The sequence below is a fragment of the Oncorhynchus mykiss genome, chromosome 11 (assembly GCF_057628025.1).
Source record: "Oncorhynchus mykiss isolate SJ-2025 chromosome 11, ASM5762802v1, whole genome shotgun sequence".
Lineage (NCBI taxonomy): Eukaryota > Metazoa > Chordata > Actinopteri > Salmoniformes > Salmonidae > Oncorhynchus > Oncorhynchus mykiss.
In genome coordinates this window covers 49,955,783-49,980,079 of record NC_143032.1, presented here as the reverse complement: position 1 = coordinate 49,980,079, position 24,297 = coordinate 49,955,783, and the positions used below count along the sequence as shown (strand labels likewise).

General features: G+C 43.7%; 1 protein-coding gene and 1 long non-coding RNA gene across 4 annotated transcripts in view; one reads left to right on the top strand and one right to left on the bottom strand.

Annotated features, from left to right (window-relative positions):
* The window catches only part of LOC149979609 (uncharacterized), a 300,792-nt gene that overhangs the window by 181,271 nt on the left and 95,224 nt on the right, over positions 1-24,297 (bottom strand). The gene's annotated exons all lie outside the window — the stretch shown is intronic.
* On the top strand, positions 11,929-20,406 carry LOC110535798 (annexin A1). 2 transcript variants are annotated; one of them, XM_090190366.1, is made up of 12 exons: positions 11,929-12,003; positions 14,719-14,797; positions 15,051-15,145; positions 15,322-15,435; positions 15,803-15,893; positions 15,983-16,062; positions 16,157-16,213; positions 16,333-16,426; positions 17,130-17,225; positions 19,155-19,213; positions 19,531-19,653; positions 20,023-20,406. In XM_090190366.1, exons 1-12 carry the CDS (start codon positions 11,944-11,946, stop codon positions 20,080-20,082), a joined length of 1,008 nt encoding a protein of 335 aa, XP_090046492.1. In that variant the 5' UTR covers positions 11,929-11,943; the 3' UTR covers positions 20,083-20,406. The 2 variants fall into 2 exon arrangements, with proteins under 2 accessions (XP_090046492.1, XP_090046493.1); XM_090190367.1 differs by lacking the exon at positions 14,719-14,797 and adding an exon at positions 12,425-12,515 and having other exon boundaries at positions 11,932-12,003.

The following is a 24,297-nucleotide window of genomic DNA, read 5'->3' as shown; positions in this document are numbered from 1 at the left end:
TGCTCCAACTAATCTGAATTAGAAGGCACAAAGGGTAAGCTCGCACCAGCAAAGCATGTGTTATAACCCGTACATCCATCTTGAGGCCTTTTAATGAACATCCTGACTCAGCAGGAAACGACCAATAGCATGCTTCCGCTTCCACAACCCAGATTGCCCATAGGACATCCATAGCCTGGCATACAGACAGACCTGTCAGTAAGTCACTCACAGTTGACATTCCATGCATATGCCAGGGTCATGCAGGTAAGGGTGGCACAATACTCTCCAGGGGCCGGGCGAGTTACAGTTAAAGAGGTCACAACTGAGGGGCGTGGCGTTTGGCCATCATCAGCCTGGCTGCCTCTGCAATCTTAGTCTTATCCTCTTTGATATTTTAACTGCCAGTGAAAGTTATTTCACTTTATCTCTGATGCATTCTTGTTACTCAGTAGGCTGGAGTAGATCAGTGGGCGGTGTCTGAAGGTTGCCGGCTAGAGTCATGGATGATGGACAGCCAAACAGGGGATTTGATTAAGCTGCCCTGCGTTGCACTGGGCTATGGCCCGTCACATGACCGGGTGAAGCCAGTGGGATGCGCACCCTGCTCAAATCGAACAGTAATCTGCACCAGGTGGTCATAGTGTGAACAATGATGCATCATACATGAATATGTTAGAATTTTTAAACTAGTTTTCATTGGGAAGACAGATAAAGCGTTTGTATCAAAATCAACCACTTTTGCATGTGAAAACAAAGAATCCTACTCTTTACTCCACATGCTTAACCCACAGAAAACTGACCGGGGTCACCTTAATAGCCGTTTGAATAGCAACTACTAACATAAATATAGTAGAAAGTCTACATGCCCACTTTATTATTTTTTGCGGCAGTTTAGACCCGAAACAGACACGTACGTTCACCCCACACTATCTTCTATCTGCGGCAAACATAAAACAAATGGAAAAATGTTAGCTAACATTAGCCAACGTTTGCTAACTATTGCCCATGTTGAACGTGTGGTGGAAATTCTACCATTAACTAATAATGAGGAGAGGCAAAATCAATAATCAATCAAAGTGTCATTTAAAAAAAAAAAGTATTATAAGAAGGAGGCGTGTCGCCCCACTCCCGCAGGTGAGATAGAGTGAGAGCCTCCTGTACAGAACGTACAGGAACATTTATATAGTCAAGCTACCCCATGCAAGCATCTGCAAAACACTTGACCCAATGTATGTGTCTGTGTGTGTGTGTGTGTGAGTCTGTCGCAACTGAGTGAGGACGACAGGGGCCTGAATGACAGGAACCAGACATACTTCCTCTAACCGTAGCTCCACAGTTCCCCCAAGTTGGGCAAGCAAACGCCTCTGACTGTCAGCCCATATGATGTATGGTCGTACTGGTCGCATACACACATAAAAACATGAACCTTTCACCCAGAAAAAGGCTCCAAAACAGAACAATAGCTCTATCTCTGGTGTGCAGAATATAACACTTTGCCCTGTCTAGGATCAAGAGGAACCAGTCAGTTTCTGTCATATTCTTGGCTGAGTGCCCAGACATCATGGGGTCATTCTACACACACAAAACAGGACAGGCCTCTTGTTAAGGAGCACAAACTTTTCTATATTATATGAGTTTGTTAAAGAAGATAACTCAAGCCCAATGCCCAGGTTTAAAGATGGCTATTTGGCCTCCCGGGCGGCGCAGTGGTCTAAGGCACTGCATCGTGCCACTCTGTGCCACCAGAGATTCTGCGTTTGATCCCAGGCTCTGTGGCAGCTGGGAGGTCAATGGGGCGACGCACATTTGGCCCAGTGTCGTCCGGGTTAGGGAGGGTTTGGCCGGCAGGGATATCCTTGTCTCCTCACGCACTAGTGACTCCTGTGGCGGGCCAGGTGCAGTGCATGCTGACCAGGTTGCCAGGTGTACGATGTTTCCTCTGACACATTGGTGCTGCTGGCTTCCGGGTTGGATGTGTGTTGTGTCAAGAAGCAGTGTGGTTGCAGCAGTCGTGTTTCTGGGGATGCATGGCTCTAAACCTTTGCGTCTCCTGAGTCTGTACGGGAGTTGCAGCAATGAGAGAAGACGGTAACTACTACCAATTGGATACCATAAAATTGAGAAAAATATATCTATTTTAGTACAAAAGTAAGATTTAGCACAAGGTTTAGTACAAAAGTAATGTCCTCATAAAGACAACACGAGTGTGCCCATGTTATTTTTACTTGTTATTTGTATTCGTTATTCACTATTTCAATTTTTTTTGTGTGTCTTAGCTTTAACTCTGCATTATTGGAAAATAACCCAGAAGTACGTTTTTCCCTGTTAATCTACACCTGCTGTCTACGGAGTTGTATTGGTCACTTACACATGTTTAGCAGATGTTAATGTGAGTGTAGCGAAATGCTTGTGCTTGTAGTTTCGACAATGCAGTAATATCTCACAAGTAATCTAACAAATTCACAACAACTACCTTATACACACAAATGTAAAGGTATGAATAAGAATATGTACATATAAATATATAGATGAGCGATGGCCATGCGGCATAGGTAAGATGCAGTAGATGGTACAGTATAACAGTATAAACATATGAGATGAGTAATGTAGGATATGTAAACATGATTAAAATGGGGACATTTAAAGTGACTAGTGATACCTTTATTCAGTACATCTATTAAAGTGGCCAGAGATTTGAGTCTGTATGTTGGCAGCAGCATCTCTATGTTAGTGATGGCATTTAACAGTCTGATGGCCTTGAGAAATAATCTGTTTTTCAGTCTCTCGGTCCCAGCTTTGATGCACCTGTACTGACCTCACCTTCTGGATGATAGCGGGGTGAACAGGCAGTGGCTCGGGTGGTTGTTTTTCTTGATGATAGGTAGCCTAGTGGTTAGAGCATTGGAATAGTAACTGAAAGGTTGCAAGATTGAATCCCTGAGCTGACAAGGCAACAATCTGTTGTTCAGCACCTGAACAAGGTGGTTAACCCACAGTTCCTAGGCTGTTTTGTTTTTTTGTTTTATTTCACCTTTATTTAACCAGGTAGGCTAGTTGAGAACAAGTTCTCATTCACAACTGCGACCTGGCCAAGATAAAGCAAAGCAGTGCGATACAAACAACAACACAGAATTACACATGGAATAAACAAGCGTACAGTCAATAACACAATAGGAAAAAAATAATGTTGATATACAGTGTGTGCAAATGGCGTGAGGAGGTAAGGCAATAAATAGGCCATAGTAGCAAAGTAAAACTGGAGTGATAGAGGAGCAGATGGTGATGTGCAGGTAGAAATACTGGTGTGCAAAAGAGCAAAAAAGTAAATAAAAACAATATGGGGATGAGGTAGGTAGATTGGGTGTGCTATTTACAGATATGCTATGTACAGCTGCAGCGATCGGTTAGCTGCTCAGATAGCTGATGTTTAAAGTTGGTGAGGGAAATATGAGTCTCCAGCTTCAGCGATTTTTGCAATTCGTTTCAGTCACTGGCAGCGGAGAACTGGAAGGAAAGGCGGCCAAAGGAGGTGTTGGCTTTGGGGATGACCAGTTAGATATTCCTGCTGGAGTGCGTGCTACTTGCGGGTGTTATAAAAGAGTAAACAGAGAAAAGGCTGAGCTGTATCCGTCATTGAAAATAAAAATGGAAAGTAAGAATTTGTTCTTAACTGACTTGCCTAGTTGAATAAAGGTAAATAAAATGAAAAAATATATTTTTGGCCTTCCTGTGACATCGGGGGTTGTAGGTGTCCTGGAGGGCAGGTAGTTTGCCTATTGGGGCATTAAGCAAATTGGAATGGGTCTAGGGTATCAGGTAGGGTGGAGGTGATTTGCTCCTTGACTAGTCTCTCAAAGCACTTCATGATGATAGAAGTGAGTGCAATGGGGCGATAGTCATTTAGTTCAGTTACCTTAGCTTTCTTGGGAACAGGAACAATGGTGGCCATCTTGAAGCATGTGGGGACAACAGACTTGGATAGGGATTTATTGAATATATCCGTAAACATACCAGCCAGCTGGTCTGAGCATGCTCTGAGGACGCGGCTAGGGATGCCGTCTGGGCCGGCAGCCCTGCGAGGGTTAACACGTTTAAATGTTTTACTCACATTGGCCACAGAGAAGGAGAGCCCACAGGCTTTGGTACCGGGCCATGTCAATGGCACTGTATTGTCGTCAAAGCGAGCAAAGAAGTTGTTTAATTTGTCTGGGAGCAAGACGTCGATGTGCGCGACGGAGCTGGTTTTCATTTTGTAATCCGTGATTGACTGTAGACAATGCCACAAACGTCTCGTGTTTGAGCCGTTGAATTGCGACTCTACTTTGTCTCTATACTGATGCTTTGCTTGTTTGATTGCCTTGCGGAGGGAATAGCTGCACTGTTTGTATTTGGTCATGTTTCCAGTCACCTTGCCATGATTGAAAGCGGTGGTTCACGCTTTCAGTTTTGTGTGAATGCTGCCATCAATCCATGGTTTCTGGTTAGATAATGTTTTAATAGTCACAGTGGGTACGACATCTCCGATGCACTTGCTAATAAACTCGCTCACCGAGTCAGCGTATACATCAATGTTGTTGTCTGAGGCTATCCGGAACATATCCCAGTCCATGTGATTGAAACAATACTGAAGCGTGGAATCCGATTGGTCGACCAGTGTTGGACAAATCTTAGCATGGGCGTTTCCTGTTTTAGTTTCTGTCTATAGGCTGGGAGCAACAAAATGGAGTCATGGTCAGATTTGCCGAAGGCAGGGCGGGGGAGGGCTTTGTATGCATCGCGGAAGTTAGAGTAGCAATGATCCGGAATGCTAGCAGCCCGTGTCACGCATTCGATATACTGATAGAATTTAGGAAGTCTCGTTCTCAGATTAGCTCTGTTAAAATCCCTGACAAACAAAAAATGCAGCCTCAGGATGTATGGTTTCCAGTTTACATAGAGTCCAGTGAAGCTCTTTCAGGGCTGACGAGGTATCTGCTTGGGGGGATATACACGGCTGTGACTATAATCGAAGAGAATTCTCTTGGAAGATATTGCAGTCGGTATCTAGGTCAGGTGAACAAAACGACTTAAGTTCCTGTATGTTGTTGTGATTACACCATGAGTCGTTAATCATAAGGCATACACCCCCGCCCTTCTTCTTACGAGAGAGATGTTTGTTTCTGTTGGCGCGATGCATGAAGAAACCGGGTGGCTGTACCGACTTTGACAACGTATCCCAAGTGAGCCATGTTACCGTGAAACAGAGAATGTTGCAATCTCTGATGTCTCTCTGGAAGGCAACTCAAGCTCTGATTTCGTCCACCTTGTTATCTAGAGATCGGACATTGGAGAGTGATATGCTATATGTGGATGGTGTGCTCGCCTTCTGAGTCTGACCAGTAGGCCGCTCTGTCTGTCTCTCCTGTGGCGACTGTGTTGTTTTGGGTCGGCCTCTGGGATAAGATCCCATGTCCAGGGTGGAGGTCCGAACAAAGGATCCGCTTCGGGAAAGACGTATTCCTGGTCGTAATGTTGGTAAGTTGTCATCGCTTTTATATCCAATAGTTCTTCCCGGCTGTATGTAATAACACTTGAGATATCCTGTGCTAACATGTAAGAAATAATACAGAAAAAAACAAATAACTGCATATTTCCTAAGGACCTGAAGAGAGGAGACCATCTCTGTCAGCGCCATCTTGTGAACATCAGTCAGGGTCCAACCTTGAATCCTCCCTCATGACCTCACTATCTCCAAAAAGAAATTCCCTTGCGTGGAAAAAGAAAGTTATTCTAGTCTATTACGATATTAACGTACCTCCTATGGGAGAAATGTTGTGCATACTCAACTACTTTGACATTGCATGCTTAAAGATTTATATGAGAATAAATCTGATTCTGTTGTTAATCTTAGCTGTGAGATAGCAGGGAACGACTGGTTTCTGCAGACTTGTCTGACCCGTTTCAAGTGTTCCTATCTGGGATACGGTTCCTGTTTTCTCAAGGTATGAGATGACTATGACATGCTTAGCGAAAATCTAACATAAGTGACCATATAAGGACATATTTATCTTTGCCAGCTGTAGGTTATCTGGCAAAGAATGACACTGAGGATGGCTATAAATGACAGAGTCTGAATGTGTTCGTTCAGGGGCTCTTAGCTGTGCAACATTTTGGGTCTCCGCTAACCAGCTCCATTTTCGCAAATCTTACTAATAAAGAACTTTGTTGTTTGAGGAAACTTGCAGTCTCTCTTGCTTTCCCTTTAATGTGTAGAATTTCCACAACACTCCTCACCAAGGATCCAAACAACTACAAATTACAAGAAGGATCATCACTATACTTATGACTAGTTACTGTAGAACCCCCTTTATATGTGGGTGCTTGCATGCGTTGTTCGGTGGGGCGTGGTGGCCCTGCACTAGGCTACTGCAGTTACAAAAGTGAGGATGCAGTAATAACAAAATGTTAATTGAGTTTTTGCTTATGGGCATGGGGAGGTGTGCCCCATATTCTGTCCAATGACAGACATTTTTTGAAAATATCTCTTTCCTTTAAAGGGGCAGTCTAAAAAGATTTGAATCTGTGATTCAAACAACAATAAAACTGGCACCCCACCACTTCTTTGGGAAACAGCTGAAGGATGGGGCTGGATAAATGTATCCACTTTCAAATTCATAGACAGAGCTATGAATGCAAGACCTGACCATCCATGAAATGAAAATGATAGTTTAACCACGTTCTAAAGCTTTACAGGGTTTGTTGAAAGGCAAGACAGTTGAACTAAGCTCATGAAGTATTTCCAGGTTATATTCTTCAAGTAACAATGGCTACATTTCTGAAAGAGAGTGACCTGGCTCTACCTATTTTACTGGTTTTATGACCAACTGACATCCCCCCCCCCCCCCCACAAGAGTTAACACACAGGAACTTTATTTAAACGTCTGAAGTAGACCTGGCACCACCTGAAAATAGCTATGCAGCGACACTCCCCATCCAACCTGACAGAGCTTGAGGGGATCTGCAGAGAAAAATGGGAGAAAATCCCCAAATACAGGTGTGCCAAGCTTGTAGTGTCATACCAAAGAAGACTCGAGGCTGTAAACGCTGCCAAAGGTGCTTCAACAAAGTACTGAATACTAATTCATGTAAATGTGATATTTCTTCTTTTTTTTATACATTTACTAAAATGTCTAAAAACCTGTTTTTGCTTTGTCACTATAGTGTTTTGTTAGTAGAATTATTTGGGGGAAAAACAATTTAATCCATGTTAGAATAAGGCTGTAAGGTAACAAAATGTTGAAAAAGTGAAAGGGTCGGAATACTTTTCAAAACCTTTTTTCAGTGTTACTGCAGTGACAGTGCAGTATAACTGCAGCTCAACTGCAGTACGCTGCAGTTAACCTGCAATTCATGTTTCCAACATTTCACAGTCGATTGCAGTTACTGCACTTTTCTGCAGTTTCAACACTGCTTTTTGTAAGGGATTGGCTTTTATAGCATTGCATTGCAGAGGCAGTTGCAGTGCGTTCTGTGTGCTGCATACGGGGTAGGCTGTGCCTGTAGGCTAGTCTACATGAGACTATTATTGATAAGAGCGAGAATATTTGTATTTGTCAAATGGCAGTCAAGCATCGATCATCATGTCACCAGAATAAGACCCTTGATATTTATTAGAAACGAGCATCAAGATCACCATACACTTTCACCACCCTGGGTGCCAATCAAATGGCAAGTGCCAATCAAATGGTAGCATAGAGCAAGTGTGGGATGCACGGTTTCTAGGTGGGATTTATTGTGTAGCTATATAATACATGAGCGCAACTGTCATGCACGTGATTGAGGACCCAAAAGCGGTTTAACAAAAACAGAGTTCTTTAATGTCGAAACACAGGTAAGACATAGATCCTCTTCAAATGGATATGAAGGCAAAATAAACAACCCGCAGAGAGGGCGACAAATGAAACATAAAGTCCTTCTGAATATCACAGAAGAGTTCCCCTTCTAGCAGCAGAGGAGAATAGCTGGGTTAGAGTCCTCTTCTAGCAGCAGAGGGGATTAGCTGGGTTGTAGAGGACAGAGGTACCTGATCACACGTAGCCTCAGATGAACAGGCAGATTCCGACAGGACAGGACAAGGTTGAAGCAAACAAGACGATAGTTTGGTTCTGGCATGAGAAACTCAAACGAGAATCTGACAAAGACAGAAGCAGGAACAGAGAGAGAAATAGAGACCCAATCAGAGGGAAAAAGGGAACAGGTGGGAAAAGGGTGAACGAGGTAGTTAGAGAAGACAAGGAACAGCTGGGGGAAGGAGGGGAAGAGAAGGCAACCCAATACGACCAGCAGAGGGAGACAGGGTGAAGAGAAAGAACAGGAACAAGACACAACATGACAATACATGACAGTACCCCCCCACTCACCGAGCGCCTCCTGGCGCACTCGAGGAGGAAACCTGGCGGCAACGGAGGAAATCATCGATCAGCGAACGGTCCAGCACGTCCCGAGAGGGAACCCAACTCCTTTCCTCAGGACCGTACCCCTCCCAATCCACTAGGTACTGATGACCACGGCCCCGAGGACGCATGTCCAAAATCTTACGGACCCTGTAGATAGGTGCGCCCTCGACAAGGATGGGGGGGGGGGGGGGAGACGAGCGGGGGCGCGAAGAACGGGCTTAACACAGGAGACATGGAAGACCGGGTGGACGCGACGAAGATATCGCGGAAGAAGAAGTCGCACTGCGACAGGATTAATGATCTGAGAAATACGGAACGGACCAATGAACCGCGGGGTCAACTTGCGAGAAGCTGTCTTAAAGGGAAGGTTCTGAGTGGAGAGCCAAACTCTCTGACCGCGACAATATCTAGGACTCTTAGTTCTACGCTTATTAGCGGCTCTCACAGTCTGCGCCCTATAACGGCAAAGTGCAGACCTGACCCTCTTCCAGGTGCGCTCGCAACGTTGGACAAAAGCCTGAGCGGAGGGGACGCTGGACTCTGCGAACTGAGACGAGAACAGCGGAGGCTGGTACCCGAGGCTACTCTGAAAAGGAGATAGCCCGGTCGCAGACGAAGGAAGCGAGTTGTGGGCGTATTCTGCCCAGGGGAGCTGTTCTGACCAAGACGCAGGGTTACGAAAAGAAAGACTGCGTAAGATGCGACCAATAGTCTGATTGGCCCGTTCTGCTTGACCGTTAGACTGGGGGTGAAAGCCGGAAGAGAGACTGACGGAAGCCCCAATCAAACGGCAAAACTCCCTCCAAAATTGAGACGTGAATTGCGGACCCCTGTCCGAAACGACAGGAGGGATAGCAGACATTAAACATTTCACATGACAAGAGACGTTCCAGGAGAGGATAGAATTACTAGACCAATTAATAGAAGGATTATGACAAACTAGCCAGGGATGGCCCAAAACAACAGGTGTAAAAGGTGAACGAAAAATTTAAAAAGAAAGGGTTTCGCTATGATTACCAGAGACAGTGAGGGTTAAAGGTAGCGTCTCACGCTGAATCCTGGGGAGAGGACTACCATCCAAAGCGAACAAGGCCGTGGGCTCCCTTAACTGTCTGAGAGGAATGTCATGTTCCCGAGCCCAGGTCTCGTCCATAAAACAGCCCTCCGCCCCAGAGTCTATCAAGGCACTGCAGGAAGCTGACGAACCGGTCCAGCGTAGATGGACCGACAAGGTAGTGCAGGATCTTGAAGGAGAGACAGGAGTAGTAGCGCTCACCAGTAGCCCTCCGCTTACTGATGAGCTCTGGCTTTTACTGGACATGAAGTGACAAAATGACCAGCAGAACCGCAATAGAGAGAGGCGGTTGGTGATTCTCCGTTCCCTCTCCTTAGTCGAGATGCGGATACCTCCCAGCTGCATAGGCTCAGCACCCGAGCCGGCAGAGGAAGATGGTAGTGATGCGGAGAGGGGGGCAACGGAGAATGCAAGCTCCTTTCCACGAGCTCGGTGACGAAGATCAACCCGTCGCTCTATGCGAATAGCGAGTTCAATCAAGGAATCCACGCTGGAAGGAACCTCCCGGGAGAGAATCTCATCCTTTACCTCCGCGCGGAGACCCTCCAGAAAACGAGCGAGCAAAGCCGGCTCGTTCCAGTCACTGGAGGCAGCAAGAGTGCGAAACTCAATAGAGTAGTCTGTTATGGATCGATTACCTTGACATAGGGAAGACAGGGCCCTGGAAGCTTCCTCCCCAAAAACAGAACGATCAAAAACCCGTATCATCTCCTCCTTAAAGTCCTGATACTGGTTAGTACACTCAGCCCTTGCCTCCCAGATTGCCGTGCCCCACTCACGAGCCCGTCCAGTAAGGAGAGATATGACGTAGGCGATACGAGCTGTGCTCCTGGAGTAAGTGTTGGGCTGGAGAGAAAACACAATATCACACTGGGTGAGGAACGAGCGGCATTCAGTGGGCTCCCCAGAGTAACACGGCGGGTTATTGATTCTGGGCTCCGTAGATTCGAAAGCCCTGGAAGTGGCCGGTGGATCGAGGCAGAGATGGTGAATCTGTTCTGTGAGGTTGGAGACTTGGGCGGCCAGGGTCTCAACGGTATGTTGAGCAGCAGACAATTCCTGCTCGTGTCTGCCTAGCATCGCTCCCTGGATCTCGACGGCTGAGTGGAGAGGATCCGATGTCGCTGGGTCCATTCTTGGTCAGATTCTTCTGTCATGCACGTGATTGAGGACCCAAAAGCGGTTTAACAAAAACAGAGTTCTTTAATGTCGAAACACAGGTAAGACATAGATCCTCTTCAAATGGATATGAAGGCAAAATAAACAACCCGCAGAGAGGGCGACAAATGAAACATAAAGTCCTTCTGAATATCACAGAAGAGTTCCCCTTCTAGCAGCAGAGGAGAATAGCTGGGTTAGAGTCCTCTTCTAGCAGCAGAGGGGATTAGCTGGGTTGTAGAGGACAGAGGTACCTGATCACACGTAGCCTCAGATGAACAGGCAGATTCCGACAGGACAGGACAAGGTTGAAGCAAACAAGACGATAGTTTGGTTCTGGCATGAGAAACTCAAACGAGAATCTGACAAAGACAGAAGCAGGAACAGAGAGAGAAATAGAGACCCAATCAGAGGGAAAAAGGGAACAGGTGGGAAAAGGGTGAACGAGGTAGTTAGAGAAGACAAGGAACAGCTGGGGGAAGGAGGGGAAGAGAAGGCAACCCAATACGACCAGCAGAGGGAGACAGGGTGAAGAGAAAGAACAGGAACAAGACACAACATGACAATACATGACAGCAACTTCACAATGCCCCTGCAAACTCAGTCTGAAGAAGTTTCCCAGTCCCTTCATTGAACCTACTCCTGGAAATTGAGCACCGGCGAACCTAGGTAACAGTCATTTGTTAATTTCTCTATTTTTCGGGAGTTTGAACCTTGTTAAACTGGGAAACTAAACTTCCCACTGTATGAATAGCCTACATTCTAAATACAGCCCAGTTACCAAGGAACTTTAGCGTGTGTGTGACTGGGCGTAGTAGTGACATTTCATTATTATTTTGATGAATTATTTTATGTAGCTGATCCTGTCATGCCTTGAGAACCATTGTGAACTAACTGAGCAAAAGTGATGAAACGGTTTAAGTTAAATAAATAACTAAATAATCTGTGCAGCATCATAAACAGGAATTATTTCCCCTTGTTCTAGACATGTTTAATTTTACTCTATGTAATGATGATTATCCTGTGTAAGTGGCAGTCATAGGAAAATAACAAAATGTTTGAACCACATTGAATGAGGTTGTGTTGGGGGTGAGTCTACTAAAATGTAATTTGACCAAATATGGTGCCCTGGTCTTGTACTGTAGCATATTCTGGAAACAAAGAAAGAGCCTTTCATCCCTCCATTTAACACTCAGAAATGCAAAAGACCTTGGTGTTCAATACAAAGGATGTTATTAATACTGTGGTTATTATTGTATCCCCCTTGTCCTTTCTCTTCAGACCCGTGCCACCATGTCCTTCATCGCAGACTTCTTCAAGCAGCTCTTCTATCTGGGCCAGCCCGATGACTCGGTAGGGTTCTGTTCCACTTTCTAGAGGGAACGCCTCAAATCTGCTCTTTTTTCCCTTCTTGTGGTATTTCATGGGCTCCCGAGTAGTGCAGAGGTCTAAGGCACTGCATCTCAGTGCTAGAGGCGTCACTACAGACACCCTTGTTAGAATCCAGGCTGTATCAGAAATGGCCGTGATTGGGAGTCCCATAGGGCAGGGCACAATTGGCCCAGCGACGTCCGGGTTTGTCTGGTGTAGGCCGTCATCGTAAATAAGAATTTGTTCTTAACTGACTTGCCTAGTTAAATAAAGGTTAAATACAAAATGTAAAAAAAACATTTAAATGTGTGTAAAAACTTACCAGGCGGTGTTTGTACATTCGTAGCCGGATAGACAGGACGGGGAGGGAGGAGTGTTCTCTCTCTCTCTGTCTCTTCCACAGACCTTACCCAGTCAGGGGACTGTGACTCCTGACCCAGATTTCAATGTCGATAGGGATGTACTCATCTTGGATAAGGCCATCAAGGCCAAGGGTGAGATTGACATACACACACACGCATGTACTCAACAAAGTACATGTGTGTGATACATAGCTACGGGTGAAAGTAGACAGGAGGTCCCCGTACCAGGAAACTTTTTTTCTTAAATTGAAAGTATTTTAAAGTATTCATTCTATGGAGTCTCACTGGAGTATAATATAATATGTACAAAAATGTTTAATTCAATTCTTTAATTTTCATGTTAGAGAGGAGCAGTATACCCTGTCGCAAACATCCACCCATAATTCATCACTGTTAGTCAGACAAAGGTCCTTTCCCAGATTATTTTCAAAGGATTAAAGGAGGAGCCCACATTCTCAGATAAGAGCCTATAGATATGGGAGATTTAGCCTTTGATGGACTGTGCTGTTGCAAGAAGGATCTCAACTTCATTGAGCTGAGCTATAAACCTCCCCTTGGAAGTGAATGAGGAAATGACGTGTCTAATTTGAATATGCAATTGATCTTGTCACATTGAATTCACTGCAGAGCCACTGCAGAGAAAGGATTTCAGTATAGTTGTGTTCTGATGAAACAGGTTTGAAAAGGACCTGATTCCTACATGAAAGATGACATCACTCATGGCTTTTGGCAAGTCTGGGTTGCGTACTACAGTGGCTTGCGAAAGTATTCACCCCACTTGGCATTTTTGCTATTTTGTTGCCTTACAACCTGGAATTAAAATTGATTTTGGGGGGGTTTGTGTCATTTGATTTACACAACATGCCTACCACTTTGAGGATGCAAAATATTTTTTATTGTGAAAATAACAAGACAACAAAAAAAAACTATTCACCCCCCAAAGTCAATAATTTGTAGAGACACCTTTTGCAGCAATTACAGCTGCAAGTCTCTTGAGGTATGTCTCTATAAGCTTGGCACTTCTAGCCACTGGGATTTAGGCCCATTCTTCAAGGCAAAACTGCTCCACCTCCTTCATTTTGGATGGGTTCCGCTGGTGTACAGCAATCTTTAAGTCATACCACAGATTCTCAATTGGATTGAGGTCTGGGCTTTGACTAGGCCATATCAAGACATTTAAATGTTTCCCCTTAAACCACTCAAGTGTTGCTTTAGCAGTATGCTTTGTGTCATTGTCATGCGGGAAGGTGAACCTCCGCCCCAGTCTCAAATCTCATGAAGACTGAAACAGGTTTCCCTCAAGAATTTCCTTGTATTTAGCACCATCCATCATTCCTTCAATTCTTCAATTGAGCATGTGTGTAGTGTTGGACATTATACCAACACTTCGGGACTTTTTCGATCCTAGTTTGGTACTAGAATGTTTGTTTCAGTACTGTCAAATGTGTCTCACGTTATATACGGATTGTCCATCTTGTAATTTGTCTGAAACTTCTCAAGGGGGCAGTAGCTAACCAGGCTACTTGCGCATGCAGCTGACACAGTGTGAGCCACTTTTGAGAAGAAAACAAGGGGGAAAGAGAAAATGCTGACAGCATGGCTACTTATAACAGAAACATCATACCTCCACGCCTGCAGTCTGTTGACAAAATTGTCTGCAGAAGCAAACTATTGGAAGACTTTGCTTATAAAGCAGATGAGGGCCAGCCTACTGAAACAACTAAGAAAAACTATATTAAACATTACTTTTACATTGTAACGTTAGTCTACTAGCAACTAAATTGGAATAATTTGAGTAACAATAACATGAACATATATTCAGCATGGCATTCATGTGAGCATTGTAATATATGATTACAACCCAAAAGTAATGTGAAATGCACTCATAACTTGACAGCAAGATATTTAGACTACTACAGCCAGCAGCCCTGGGTGGAGCATTGCACCATGGGAAGTGAAATGCACTCTGGGAATCGTAGTTTGCTGTGTAAAATTCATTATATTTCTGTGGTGTGTAATAGACTATTGCAATATAGAAGCTTTCGAAATGAGCTTCAGTGTTTTTATGTCTATTTTTAAACTAAACTATTAGTTTAATACATTAATTGATTATGCTATAATGAATCATATGCCTCACGAATGTCATTTGACCCAATATTATGGGCCTAGATGAGCAAATTAACACTGTGTATCAAAAAGAAAGACCATTGTAGATATTCTTCTGTTATTTACTTTAATAAGACATTGCCTACAGAAGATATTCTATCTGTTATTTTAGTTTTACCATGTATTATTCAACATTGCATACATTTTCAAACTTTATTCCCCCTTTCAGGTCTTCTGTGGGAATAGAACACACATCCCTGGCGTAGCGACTGCTATGCTCTTCCAACTGAGCCACGCGGTTATCTGTGGTATTGAGTATCGTTTTGGTATTGAGTATCTCTTCGGTATCAAGTATCATGATACTAAACCTGGTATTGGTAAAAAAAAACACGTGTGAACATGTCAGTTTTTTCATTGTTTGTTGCTGGTGAGTAGTCAGGGTTGCCTCACCGTAAGGCCGGGGTCACACGTATTAGTAAAAAAACAGATGAGGGCTCATGGATTAGGCAACATACGCAACAGTGTTTCTTATTGAACAAGTCCCTCCATCTTGTGATGTAGGTGTGGATGAGAACACCATCATTGATGTGCTGGTGAGGAGGAGCAACGCCCAGAGACAGCAGATCAAAGCTACCTATGAGAAGGCTAAAGGCAAGGTAAGATGTGACACATGCACACTTACCAACACACTAGTTGTGTTTGGTTTAGCATGTGCGGCTGGCGGCGGGTGGGTGGAGTTTGCACTTTAGGGCCGATGGAATGATGCAAAACGTGCAAACACACACACATTTGTGTATGACTGTGGAAGAGTGTGTCACCCCTCTCTCTGCAGCCTCTGGAGACTGCCCTGAAGTCAGCCCTAAAGGGAGACCTGGAGGATGTGGTTCTGGCTCTGCTCAAGACGCCAGCCCAATATGACGCCCAACAGCTCAAACAGGCCATGAATGTAAACATGCACGCACCTAGTCACTCACTATAACTCAGAATAGAGGCAAAAGGTGGGACTTTTACAACTGGTGGCACTGTTTTATGTGTGAGGAGACGGTGCTGACGAGTATCTACTGTACTTTAGATTTCATGATGTGCAGTGTGTGTGAGGTGTCTGGTATAGCGGTAGACCTGAAAATGAGCCATTATTGAATAAGTGCAGGTAGTCCCTCCATGTTTTGTGTTTGGGGCATAAATAACACTGCCCTGCACTTCCTGTTTGTGTTATCCGATCCTGGACTTTTCTTAGCTTTACGACTGATGTGACCTGACCCTTTTGTCCTTGTTGACTGTTCACACCCCTCCCCTCTCGACTTCTCTCTCAGGGATTGGACACAGATGAGGATACTCTGGTTGAGATTCTGGCCTCCAGGACCAATAAGGAGATCAGAGAGATAAAGAAAGTCTATAAGGGAGGTGTGTCCGCAATATGTAAATATGTCTATGTAAATGTCCTGTATGTGATATTTACAACGTACCAATAATCATGGCATTTTCTTTGCTAGAAAACAAAAAGGAGCTAGAGGATGACATCAAATCTGACACAAGCGCAGACTTCAGGAATGCTCTGCTCTCGCTCTGCAAGGTGTGTTTATTTACAGTTTGTTTAAACATGTTTAAAGATACATAGTTTGGCACAATTAACATCACTCCCCCTCTCTCTCACTCGCATACTGTAGGCTACTAGGAATGAGGACACCATGGTGAACCAGGAACTTGCTGACAGTGATGCCAGGGTATGGGGGAGAGGAAAAGAGTGAATGTGTGTCAGAATCAAGGTTGGGCACCGCAAAGAGTCGATGTGTAATGCGAACCCTGTGTGTGTGATGCCCGTGCCTACTGTATCTGTCTATAGGCCCTGTATGAGGCTGGAGAGAAGAGGAAGGGAACAGACTGCTCTGTCTTCATTGACATTCTGACCACCAGAAGTGCTCCTCAGCTCCGCCAAAGTGAATATACACACAAACTGCACATGTATACACACATTTGGTAAAGAAGACATTGCCCAATAAGCTTACACTATTTATTGTCTCACCACCTGTTCATTATGTCGTAACCCTATAGTGTGATTTGTTTTTGTCATCAGTTAGACCAGGGGTGTCAAACATGCGGCCCACGAGCACATTCAATCCGGCCTGCGGGTGCTTTGGTGGTGGGGGCGTTATTTTATATATTTAGTCAACATTTTAAATGACTAAAACCAAATCGAAACTGTGTACCAATGATAATGGACCTACATTCATAGTCCCTTCACTCTGTCCAGCTTACTAACAGTCATTGAAACAAAAGCATAACAGTCAGGGAGCATCAAAAATTCTAAACGTGATAGATAGGAACATATTTTGGGGGACTGCGAGGACATATATTAAATTTGAAGACTGCACATTTTGATGAAGTCGGACGAAGCAACATTTGTCCAGAATTTATTTTAGACACTTCATACATTTTTTTCACTGCAAATACCTGAGTGTGGACCTTCATTTTTAATCATAGAATGTTACTTTTAGTCAACGCACCACAAATACTAATAGAATCTAGATGTGTGTGTGGAGGCTTTTTCCTTTTTCATACACTGCATGTACAAACACACATGGTTGATACTGTATAATAATTTTAAGTACATAATCCTTTCCCACTCTCTCTTTCTGTCAGCGTTTGAGAGGTACTCCAAGTACAGTAAGGTGGATGTGGCAAAGGCTATTGACCTGGAACTGAAGGGAGACATTGAGAACTGTCTGACTGCCGTAGGTGAGAGAGCACAGCCAGGACCAAGCTTAGTAACGTTGCACAAATGTTCCAATGTCCTCAAATAATCTGTGCATCACCTTCAATCCATGTCTTCTGCTGCCTCACACCCTTCACTAGTCCTTAGTTCTGTAACATTACACCATGGCTCCATTTTCTTCATTCAAATAAGGCCACACTGAGCAAAATAACATTAGTCTCTCGAGACTAAAACAATCATCACTTTTTTGTATAAATAGATGTGATGGCACATTACCCAAGGCATATTCATATTATCCAATTATTGATTGCAAATGCCTGTTTATCATTTCATAGCCGTTTTGTTTTGTGTGAGGACAATGGAGCACTATGTCTGATTTAAGAAAATACCATAGTACCAGCTGGCAAGTGTCTTATCTGACATTTTCAACCTCTCCCTGACCCAGTCTATAAAGCCTACATGTTTCAAGCAGACCAACATAGTCCCTCTGCCCAAGAACACCAAGGTAACCTGTCTAAACGGCATCTGTAGCCATGAAATGCTTTGCAAGGCTGGTCATGGCTCACATCACCACCATCCCAGACACCCCAGACCCACTCCAATCCTCATACCATCCCAACAGATCCACAGATGACTCAATCTCTACTGCTCTCCACACTGTCCTCTCCCATCTGGACAAGAGGAATACCTATGTAAGAATGCTGTTCAGCAGCTATAGCTCAGCATTCAACACCAAGCTCATCACTAAGCTCAGTACCCTGGATCTTGAACTTCCGGACCGGACGCCTCCAGGTGGAGAGGGTAGGCAGCAACACACCCTCATTGTGGGGGCATGCATAGTTCCCTCATGTACTCCCTGTTCACCCACGACTACATGACCGCACACGACTCCAACACCATCATTAACTTTGCAGACTTTACGACATTGGTAGGACCGATAACCTACATGAAGAAACAGCCTATAAGGAGGAGGTCAGGGACCTGGCAGTATGGTGCCAGAACAACAACCTCTACCTTAACATCAGCAAGACAAAGGAACTGACTGTGGACTACAGGAAACAGGAGGACGGAGCACGCCCCCCATCTAAATCAACAGGGCTGTAGTGGGGCAGGTTGAGAGCTTAAATTCCTCAGTGTCCACATCACTAAGGAATTCAAATGGTCCACACAGATGAACACAATCGTGAAGAAGGCACGACAACACCTCTTCCCCCTCGGGAGGCTGAAAAGATTTGGCATGGGCCCTCAGATCCTCAAGAAGTTCTAAAGCTGCACCATATCTTGACTGGCTGCATCACCACTTGGTGTGGCAACTGCTTGGTATCCAACCGCAAGGCGCTACAAAGAGTAGTGCGTACGTCCCAGTACATCACTGGGGCCCGAGGTCCCTGCCATCCAGGACCTCTTTACAAAGAGTTGTCAGAGGAAGGCCCTACAAATTGTCAAAGACTTCAGACACCCAAGTCATAGACTGTTCTCTCTGCTTCCACATGGAAAGCGATACCAATGCGCCAAGTCTGGAACCAACAGGAGCCTCTACAGCTTCTAACCCCAAGCCATAAAACTGCTAAATAGTTACCCGGACTATCTGCATTGACCCTTTTTGCACTAACTCTTTTGACTCATCACCTACACTGCTACTGTTTATTTCCTATCCCGTTGCCTAATATGTACATATTTACCTCGACTACCTAGTACCCCTGCACATCGACTTGGTATTGGTACCCCGTGTATATACCCAAGTTATTGTTACTCATTATGTATTTATTCCTGTTTTTTTTATTACATTTCTCTCTGTGTTATTGGGAAGGGCCGTTAGTAAGCATTTCACCATTAGTCTACACCTGTTGTTTACAAAGCATGTGACAAATAACATTTGTCTCGAGACAGCTTTGGAGAATGCCCCTTCTTGTCGATGCTGTCACCTGACTGTTTTCTTTTCTGTCTTTCAGTGAAGTGTGCTGGAAGCAAGCCGGTTTTCTTTGCTGAGAAGCTAAACTTGGCAATGAAGGTGTGTTAACTGTTAAACATTGTTACATGTTATGTACCAGATGAGGTTGCCCTGGGTCCTGATCATTAGGGTACACAACAAAGATATTTAAAAAAATAAAATGTGCATTTCTTATTGGACAAATCCTGGTAGTTCTTCCCTGTTTCAGTCCATTTTCTACTTAATAAATATGACCCTGTTATAAGATGTGACAATCTACACAAGAACACTGGTTATGCACATACTGTACAAGACAGCACAAACCGATCTGGATTCAGGCTAAGGAGCTTCCACTATCCGGTTATACATCTTCAGTTTGTGTCTGTGCCATACCCCAGGGTAAAGGAACCAGGACCAATATTCTGACCCGGGTCATGGTGAGCAGGTCTGAAGTCGACCTGGCCCGGATTATTCAGGAGTACAAGAAGACGTTTGGGAAAACCCTCTCCCAGGAAATTCTGGTGAGCAAACCTCTCCACTGCCTTTAGTGGCAATAAAAGACAAGGGACTGTTTTCCCAGATTAAGCCTAGTCCTGGACTAAAAATCTAATTAAACAGATCCTCCATTGAGAATGTTTTATATCCAGGACTAGACTTAATCGGGGTCTGGGGAACTGACACCACCCCCTCCGAGTTAAGTAATGCATCACATTGTATAAGGCATTCTGATTACTAGGTCCAATCGGCATCTGGACAAAAGACAAACCATTTGGGAAATATGGCATCTGAAAATAATGTAACTAAAATGTTATAATGGTGTGACATGTCTAAACATGATTGACCTTTACATTTTGCAGAGTAACTCTGTGCTCTGTCTCTTACCTCCTTAGGATGACACCAAGGGAGACTATGAGAAGATCCTACTGGCCCTGTGTGGAAGTGACAACTAACTTTCTCTCAGATCTCACCTGGAGCCAATTACCACAGTGCATGAGTGCCAATGGAGAATAATGTACATAAATGTTCCCCTCCCAAATTCAAAATATTATGGTTCATGACAACTGTGAAATGGCAGTCATGATGTATTTTCTCTACCTGCTAACAGCAATGAGCACAGTAAACATGGTAAGCAACATTGACATATATTTAGCCAAGCTTCAGCTGACTTGAGGATCTATAGTGGAATATACCAGACACCATTTGAGTGGCAAGAATATGATGTAGCCTGGATGACTGGTCCTTTGTGCAAATAAAGCTTTTTATGTTGCTTCAAATTGTCTTTATTGATCTGTATGTATATTTTTTATTCTATCCTACATTGCACGTTTGACTATAGCCCATGAGGTCTAATTTGAGAATGACCCGCCAACAATGAACCTCTTAAGACCTGTCATGAAATATATTCACAACAGATTCAGTTGTAAAACACAGACAGACATGGCATATGTAATTAATACAAATGAAGGATCTCGCCCTCAATTTTAAATGGACTTCATTGTATTAAATCTACAGTAGCTAGACGGGATTTGGAAGGATGGTCATGTGAGACTTCAGCTATGTTACATATAAGGCAGAGGAGGCTGGTGGGAGGAGCTATTGGAGGATGGGCTCATTGTTAAGGCTGTAATAGAATAAAGGAAATGGTATCAAACGCATCAAACATATGGAAACCACGTTTGACTTTGTTCCATTAATCCCATTCCATCCATCATAATGCGCCTGTCCAGGGTAGCCTAGTGGTTAGAGCGTTGGACTAGTAACCGAAAGGTTGCAAGTTCAAATCCCCAAGCTAACAAGGTACAAATCTGTCCTTCTACCCCTGAACAGGCAGTTAACCCACTGTTCCTAGGCTGTCATTGAAAATAAGAAGTTGTTCTTAACTGACTTGCCTAGTAAAATAAATATAGGTTCTCCCACCAGCCTCAAAAGTAAGGCAATTTTTTGAAAAATACAGGGAACGTGAACAAACAAATCTTATAGATCGCAGGCCTAATTTAAATTTCAACAAAACTTGTCTATCGGCCCGACGCGCTCACCTTGGTCATTATGAAGTGCTTCAAAAGGCCGGTCATGGCACACATCAAGGCCAGCATGCCAGGCACACTGGTCCCACTCCAATTTACCTACTGCTCCAACAGATCCACGGAAGATGCCATTTACATCGCTATTCACACGGCCATAGGTACATCACTGGGACCACACTCCCACCAATCCAGTACATCTACTCGAAGCAGTGCCTGAGGGAGGCACACAGCATCATCAAGGACCCCGCACACGAGCTGTTCTTTCCCTTACCTTTGGGCAGACAGTATCGGAGCATGAGGTCTGAAAACAACAGTCTATACAAGCCATCAGACTGCTGAACACTTAAACTGGACTGACCACCTGCTCTGATTCTCCGTACCTTAGCGCACATGCACTCAATCATGCACACACCCACCCACACAGACATACATTCATGCTGCACACACATCACAACTGCTGCTACCCAGTAGTGTACAAAACTTAAGTAAAAGTACTTAAGTAGTTTTTGGGGGTATCTGTACTTAACTTTACTATTTATATTTTTGACTTTTACTGAACTACATTCGTTAAGAAAATATTGTACTTTTTACTCCATACATTTTCCCTGACACCAAAAGTATTCCTTTCATCTCAGTGCTAGAGGCGCCACTACAGACCCTCGTTCGATTCCAGGCTGTATCACAACCGGCCGTGATTGGGAGTCCCTTAGCGCGGGGCACAATTAGCCCAGCCTCGTCCAGGTTAAGGTTTGGCCGGGGTAGGCCATCATTGTAAATAAGAATTTGTTCTTAACTGACTTGCCTAGTTAAATTAAATAAAAATGCTTAACATCACAGGAAAATGGTCCAATTCATGCACTTAACAGAACACTTGACCCTGGTCATCCCTACTGCCTCGGATCTGGCGGACTCATTAAACATCATGTCTAAATGGCTAACCCTGCCTAACCATACATTATTAAAATAAATATGAAAATTGAGCCGTCTGGTTTGCTTCATCTAAAGGATTTTGAAACTATTTATACTTTTAATACTTAAGTCTTTAAAACCAAACTTTTAGACTTCTACTCAAGTAGTATTTTATTGGATGACTTTCACTTGAGTCATTTTCTATTATGGTATCTTTACTTTTACTCAAGTATGATAATTGAGTACTTTGTCCACCACTGCTGCCACCAGACTTCTATACTGCTCAATTTACATACTTGCCACCCATCCCCAATACAAGTGTAAAGACTGGACTATAAATTGTGCCTTCCTGTATTATACCTATGCTAAAATGTATTATACTATTCTACAGCCATTCTTTAATTATTTCTTGTTGTTGCATTGTGAAGGAACCTGCAAGTAAGCATTTCGTTGGACGATGTACAGTATACCTTGGATATCCCGTACATACAACTAAATCAGTACACTCATAAAACCTAAGCATTATAAAACTTATGTTTGATAAAATAAGCCTTACGCATCAAAATAGCAATTAAGTTTTATCTTATTGTCCCCAATAAAATAAACTTCTTGGTCTGCTTAATGCTTATTTTCATGCAGACAGATTTTGGGTGGAGTAGACACTCTCTCATTGTAAGGGCCGTTGGTGGAAGAATGTGAGGACCAAAGCGCAGCGTGGTACGTGTTCATGTTAATTTATTAAACTGAACACTAAATACAACAAGTAACAAAAGAACAACCGAAACAGCTCCGTCAGGTGCAAAACACAAAACAGGAATTAACTACCCACAAAACTCAGGTGGGAAAAGGCTATTGTTCTCAGAGACAACGATAGACAGCTGCCTCTGATTGACGACCACACCCGGCCAAACAACAAAGACATCCCAAAAAAACATAGAAAATGAACATAGAATGCCCACCCTAGTCACACCCTGGCCTAACCAAAACAGAGAATAAAAACCTCTCTATGGCCAGGGCGTGACACGCATCGCCTTTTCCTCTATGGTCGTTCGTAAACGTCACTTTTGGAAAGGATGTTTTTGGTGAAGGTTGGAAACTAGAGGAGTAGGCTATTAGACTGAATGAGTCAGGGTATGTGTGGTGGTTTAACCAAACCACAGGAGTGTTCATGGAGAAGATCCTCATCAGCAAGGGTTATAATTTTTCATCATGCGTACATGGGTATGGGGGTTAAATGTGACCCGTCTGAATAAAACCGTCTGGAATGAAACGGAAGTAGCTAAGCTAAATAATGGCAGCACTACCTGCCAACTTTAGAGCAAATCGATCTCCAAAGTAGTGCAAATTAATGTGACTGACCCCTCCACATTTAAATATGGTAGTTTCCATGGCTGTATTACTCCTGATATTATGTATTAAGAAATTGTGCACACACTCCGTTAAGACGGTGTTCAATATTCAGTTGAAGTCGGAAGTTTACATACAACTTAGCAAAATACATTTAAACTCAGTTTTTCACAATTCCTGACATTTAATCCTTGTACAAATTCCCTGTCTTAAGTCAGTTAGGATCGCCACTTTATTTTAAGAATGTGAAATGTCAGAATAAGAGTAGAAAGAATTATTTATTTCAGCTTTTGACTCACATTCCCAGTGGGTCAGAAGTTTACATACACTCAATTAGTATTTTGTAGCATTGCCTTTAAATTGTTTAACTTGGGTCAAACGTTTCTCCCACAATAAGTTGGGTGAATTTTGGCCCATTCCTCCTGACAGAGCTGGTGTAACTGAGTCAGATTTGCAGGCGTCCTTGCTCACACAAGTTTTTTCAGTTCTGCCCACACATTTTCTGCCCACACATATAGGATTGAGGTCAGGGCTTTGTGATGGCAGCTCCAATATCTTAACTTTGTGGTCCTTAAGCCATTTTTCAACAAATTTGGAAGTACACTTGGCATCATTGTCGAGTTGGAAGACAAATTTGCGACCAAACTTTAACTTCCTGACTGATGTCTTGAGATGTTGCTTCACTATATCCATATAATTTTCCTTCCTCATGTATATTGTATATTGTGAAGTGCACCAGTCCCTCCTGCAGCAAAGCACCCCCACAACATGATGCTGTCACGCCTGTGCTTCACGGTTGGGATGGTGTTCTTCGGCTTGCAAGCCTCCACCCTTTTTCCGCCAAACATAACGATGGTCATTATGGCCAAACAGTTCTATTTTTGT